This window comes from Zootoca vivipara, chromosome 10, assembly GCF_965207765.1.
Source record: "Zootoca vivipara chromosome 10, rZooViv2.hap1.1, whole genome shotgun sequence".
Classification (NCBI taxonomy): Eukaryota; Metazoa; Chordata; class Lepidosauria; order Squamata; family Lacertidae; genus Zootoca; species Zootoca vivipara.
Genome location: NC_142593.1, coordinates 26,318,770 through 26,324,796, shown reverse-complemented (window position 1 = coordinate 26,324,796; position 6,027 = coordinate 26,318,770). Strand labels below are relative to the sequence as shown.

Genomic DNA, 6,027 nt, shown 5'->3' with positions numbered 1-6,027 from the left:
CAGAGCTATTACTGCTTTAAGCGATGCTGTCTCTGAAGGGAGTAATAGGATAGGATGCTGGAATTCATTTCAGCATTAATGAACAGCTTGGGCTATACAGTCATACCTCGGTTTAAGTACGCTTCGGTTTGAGTACTTTCAGTTTAAGTACTCCGCGGACCCGCCTGGAACTGATTAATCCACTTTCCATTACTTTCAATGGGGAAGTTTGCTTCAGGTTAAGTACGCTTCAGGTTAAGTATAGACTTCCGGAACCAATTGTGTACTTAAACCGAGGTACCACTGTATTCAGACAAGCACTTGTTACATTTCATTTTACTTCACTCCCTCTATTCTATTACAGTTTGCTTGCATGTGTCCTGTGCATACATCCTTGCTTGTCCTGGAATTGTTGGGTTCTTTTTTGTTTATAAATGCTAATTTCCTAAATTGTACCCATGCACACCCAAATATCATTTTATATAGTGTGCAAGGGACCAACTGCACAAAAGCTTCAACCTTTTTTACTGAGAAACAGACTTTTTCTGTGAAAGGGGAGTGGAGTACCCAGAACATAGACATTCTATCAACTCCTTGCACTTTTTTTCTAGAGCAAATTGTGCAAAAAATAAAATCCACCTGCTGGAATGAACTCTACTATTATGTGAGAAGAGAACAGAATATTAACTATCAAAGGTAAAAGCAATTATACTCTTTTAGAAACTACTGCAATTGTAGATTATCAGTCAGGGGTACTTATATATGACATTTATTTATGCCTGTTACAAGGCCACATATTTTTGCATACTTGCCACTAATGCCCACTTAGAAAAGAGCTACATTTGCATAAAGCATTCTTAAAAGCCTTTCAGTTTTGCAAGTTACATTTTTGTACCTGCTGATTTTTCTCAACCTCTGCCCACAGGTCACTGGCAGCTTTCATTACAGCTTATATGCTGATTAGACCAATTATACTGAACAGAAAAGTCAATTATCATATGCTTCATATACAAAATGTCTAATATTAAGTTCACTTGCACTGATTGTGTGGAATATGACAAAATTAAGAAAGACAGTATATACGGTCAGTTTGCATAGCAAAAGCAGTCCTTATTTTTGCCCCTTTCTCTTGAAAAGGGGCAAAATCTGTGGCAATGGAATTTGAAAATAACACACCTGAAAACTGCTGTGATGAGTGAAAGCAACAGATTATGCAGAACCCTGTTCTTGACAAACCTTACAGAATGATTGTGCTAAAACCACATTGTGTAAGTCCCATCATAAGTTATGGAGTGCAATGAATTGAACAAAACTTCAGGAAGTTTAAAACATTTGGCTGTTACCATGTCCAAGCTAAGCCCATTTACTTGGAAACAAGTCCCTACATTCCCAGCAAGGGCTTAAAATAGCAGCTAGATCTGAAATGGTCAAGTGGAATCTCCTGGCCCTTCTGGGTTTCCTTGATTTGGAAGAGGGTCATGGCTTCATAATGGATTAAACTAAGCAAGGGTCACAAGGGCTCCAGATTCACAGCCAAATTTCAGGGACGGGTCAGCGCTGTGAAGTGTAAAGTATTAATTAAGATAGTTCTTGAGCAAGTACAGAGTGTGTTTTCCACACTGGAGTAGGCAGCAGCCCTCAGAATTCCGGAGTTAAGATGGGAGTCTCCCAGATTTGAGCAAGTGAGGACCCCACAGGGAAGCTTACACCCCAGAACCTCTTACAACCAAGGACAACAAAGTTCTGTGACACATTGTGTGAAGAGAGCACCTAGTATGCTTGAGGTGGGCATTATAATAATTTGTCAGTTCTCTTTTGCTTTTTTGTCTTCCTCCTTGGGTGCTTCCCAGTCCAGATACTACTGCAAATCGGCTGCTGAGACATCCCCAGGAGATTGCGGTAACAGAGGTCGTGGGGTGTGTGTGGGTGTTAAAACATCGGATTTCTCCAGGAAAGGGACATATCCGGGTTGAATGAGTCAAAAATGCTTGTTGATGACGTCCTGGGGATACTGCAAAAATCCTTCCGTGCCTGCAATCCCACAAGAAACTGTTTAGAAGCCGCTTTCGCAAGCGGCAGAGAGCGGCGTCTCACCCTCCTCGAGGTGGACGACCGTGGAGACGGTGGGCGGCTTGGTCTGGCAAGGGCACAGCCAGCGTCCAGGGCGCTCGGCAGCCGCTTGCGGCGGCGGGCGATGCCGGTGTCGAGCGCGCCGTCGGGGCTGCCCGTCGGGGCAGCGGCACAGGCTGCGCTGGAGGCGCCGCGCCCACGGGCCGTGGCTGTGGAACAAGAGGCACACGTAGGGGTTGAGGGCGCTGTTGGTGGCCGCCATGATGCTCCCCAGGGCCGCCCGCGCTTCGTCGGTGGCGCCGCCGCTGCTCTCCGAGGAGGCGAAGGCCAAGGCGAGCTCTAGGAGAAAGCGCGGGAAGCCGCAGAGCGCGAACAGCATGGCCAGCGCCAGCGTCAGCTGCAGCGCCCGGGCCCGCGCGCGGGGCAGGCTCCGCGGCGCAGGCGGCGAGGGCAGCGCGCACTTGGCGAGGGGCAGGAGCCGCAGCAAGAGCGGCGGAGGCGGGCGAGGAGCGGCAGAGGCGCCGGGAAGCTCCGCGCCGTAATGGCGGGCGCTGCCCGCTGCCCCCCGCGACGGCTCGGCGTCGTCGTCGTTCTTGGCGCCGGGTGCGCCGCCGAGCGCGCTGAGGATGCGGCCGCAGGTCCCGCCCAGGAGGCAGGCGGGCGCCACGAAGCCCGCGACTGCCCAGTACACGGCGTAGGTCTGGCCGTGCCAGCGGGGCCGCTGTGCGAAGATGCTGAGGCAACGACCCCCGGACTCGAGAGGCGCCAGCCGATAAACGAAGGCTTGCGGCAAGGCGAGCAGCAGCGCCAGCAGCCAGCCTAGCGCAGCCAAAGCGCCTCGGGCGGGCAGGAAAGAGAGCGGCGGGTGCGCGGGGCCCCTCACCATGTGGTGTCGCTCGATCGCGATCAGGACGAGCATGTGCGAGGGCGCCAGCAGCCCAGAGCCTTGCAGGAGCCACAGGAGGCGGCAAGTGGCGTCCCCTGCAGGCCACGCCGTTTGCCCCGGCTCCACATCGGCAGGTGGAAGCTGGGAGAGCAGCACCAGCCCGCATCCGTAGAGGTCGGCGATGGCCAAGTGCGCCAGCAGGAAATCCATCTTGCGCCGCCGTCCGAAGCGGGACCCGCAGCAGCACCCTCCGCAGCGCAGCCTGTGCAAGAGCAAGCCGTTGCCCACCAGCGCCAGCAGCAGGATCGCGCCCGCCGACAGGGTCCGCGCACTAGGCTGCCCCAGAGTAGCCCCGTGGGACGAAAAGTTCAAGTTCCACCCGGGAATCGCGATGCCGGATAAGTTGGGTCCGACGGCAAGGGTGTCCGGGTTGAACGAGTCCTCCATGCCTTCCGACGTCGCCCGCCCAACTGGGGGTGAACTTTACTCTGGGAAAGGAGCAGCGAGGATTGTGCAAGGGTGCCCTCGGCAGCATATATAGGGGCTCTGCCTGTCACCTGTCACTCACCGTGGGTGGGCGCACCAGGCTGCAGCCATCGCGCCTGTGTGCTCTGCCCACTCTGCAGCCCATCTCGCCCTCCCCTCCAATTCAACGGTTGCAGTCGTCTTGAGCGGAGTCAGGGTCTCTTCATTGTCACATTCTCCACAGACGTCTCCCGAAAGCACACGCCTTTCGCAGCTAAATACCGGCGTTCAATTCTCACTCAACCAAAGGGATCGCCACATCAATTCACTGTTGCTTTCTCAAAGGGGTTCATATCTAGCTTGGATGTGCTAGAAAACCTGTTGCAAGGGAAGCACAAATAAATCCTGCTGTACTGTATTGTAAAAGCCCAGGACTCCAGGAGTCTTGCCATTGGCGCCACCAAGAACAGACTGCATATTCTTCATAACCTTATCAACGCTAAAATTGTCTTGTGCCCCTGCAGCAGTTTGATGTACAGAAATTGTTAAGCTTTTCGCAGCATCAACACTTATCAGCTGATGTCTGGACATCAAGCTGCTGTTTTAGGCATAACTATAGTGGCCGGTTAAATAGCTGACAACTGTGCAACTCACCGAGGCAGATTAAACAGCCAGAAACTATTGCTCCTGATTTCCCTACTTCCTACAGTGCTCCTGTGGTATTTTCACAGCTTTTGCCCCAACTTGGTAGAAAGGGGAAATCAGACCAGCAAAGGGTCTTCTTCATTCTTCCCTTGGAGAATAGGAACAAATGAAGTAAGGTAACTAAGATGCAGACCCACAATTTGTGGCACATTGACAGCTGACAAATGTATTGAGGCATAGATATTTGTAAACTAGAGCCCACTTCATCAAACAGGAAATATGTTATTTTTTAAGGCGCTACCACCTTGCTCAAACTAAGCAGGTCTGAGTCTGCTCAGTCCTGGATGAAAGACTGCCTATGTATTCTGTCTTAAATTCCATGGTGAAAGAAAGGATGGGATATAAATGCAGTTACCGTCCCCCTGATTTTTTTTTAAAATGCCTAAAGAACAACAAAAAAAAGCCTAAATGATCAGGTGACTTTACAGAGGTCTTTGGGGAGAGTGGCTCAATCACTTGGGGGGGGAACCACAAAGAGGTTGATTGACTGTCATTGTGTTATGTGGCATTATTTTTTTATTAATTAAAACAACCCATACACACATACACAACTAAACTTGTTTACAAATCCTGTTCAACCAAAAGCGATTCTTTGCCTTGGTAGTCTGGAAAGTTGTATCTTGTCGGAAGGCATAAAGGTTGGCCACAGATTAATACTGCATGAATGCACTTGTGTTTTCATTGCAAAGAATAAACCTTTCTCCTACACCAAGGCATTTCTAATATGATTTCTACCAGATGGTACTTCTTTATAAGTACGCCCCCATCAGAAATGAATCAGAAATGGTAGGAAAGCATCCAAGGTTTTCATCTTAAAATAAAGAAAATAATCCAAAAAAAAAAAAAAAGATTTGGAAATACTCCTTGTTGTTTAAACAACAAAAATGCTGCTTCTGTTATTTTAAAATTTGCTGCTACTTTTTTCTGTTCATTTTTTGGCAACTTTTTAATATTACTATTTCATTTTTGACCCTCAAAACATTGATATAGGTTGAGCCTGAAATCAGTGAAGCCGACTTGTAATCAGTGAGTTTGGATTGGAAGGCAAACGTCTGATTCCATCTTAACTCAATGGCTTCTAGCCATAATGGCTGCTATAGTGCTGTGGAGCCAGTAGCCCAGATGTTGAATGCAGTCCTTCAGGCCTCTCTGCCCGGTCCTATGGCCCCTCCCCAGGCAACAAGCCATGTCCTCAGGTCACATCCATCCCCATCAGCTGTGCTCTGTACCCTTGTCTAGTGCTTTGGGCACATAGCTGCCAAGTTATCCCTTTTTTTTAAGGGATTTTCCCTTATGCTGAATAGGCTTCCTCGCGAGAAAAGGGAAAACTTGGCAGCTATGTTTGGGCATGTCTGACACGTGTTCTTAAATTGTGACAATGCCTCTTGCTTGCCTGGATGGAGAGAGATGTGCAGGTATGTGGAAACATCTGGCTTTTATGTGGCCGAAGTGTAGCCAACTGTACAAAGTTAAAGAGTTACCTCTGTTGCTCTGCCCACTTTTGCCTCTGGCCCCAACCATCACATGATTGCAGAGGAGGGGATACAGCCCCTCTTCTACCCACTCCTCCACCCATGGGCGTAGCCTGGATATATGTTGGGGGGGCAGGACACTCACCTGTCATCATACTCTGTCTAGCACTATCCCTCAGTCGGGTTGCCAGTTGCGTTGCTAGAATGCACCACAGCATCATCCAAGTGACCTCAGTGGGCATTTCAATTTCAAACATTCTAATTATTTCTACTTTTAGATTTGTTTGTTTGAGGGAGCAGTTGCTCCCTGTCCCTGCTATGCCCATGCCCCCCATCCTTTGTGCTGCTCCTCAAGTGTGATCAGGGCTGGATTTGATGAGGCCTTAAGCTGCTGAAGGTTGTTGTTGTTTAGTCGTTTAGTCGTGTCCGACTCTTCGTGACCCCATGGAC

At 49.5% G+C, this 6,027-nt stretch overlaps 1 protein-coding gene across 1 annotated transcript; it reads right to left on the bottom strand.

The window, feature by feature from the left end:
* Window positions 1–493: 493 nt before the first annotated feature.
* GPR150 (G protein-coupled receptor 150) lies at window positions 494–4,913 on the bottom strand. The gene has a single exon (XM_088652935.1). It carries the CDS (start codon window positions 3,380–3,382, stop codon window positions 2,033–2,035), a length of 1,350 nt encoding a protein of 449 aa, XP_088509061.1. The 5' UTR covers window positions 3,383–4,913; the 3' UTR covers window positions 494–2,032.
* Window positions 4,914–6,027: the final 1,114 nt, after the last annotated feature.

What these genes read in the sequence shown, in the direction of transcription:
- GPR150 (XM_088652935.1), bottom strand. Translation starts at nt 3,382, where the DNA reads ATGGAGGACTCGTTCAACCCGGACACCCTTGCCGTCGGACCCAACTTA.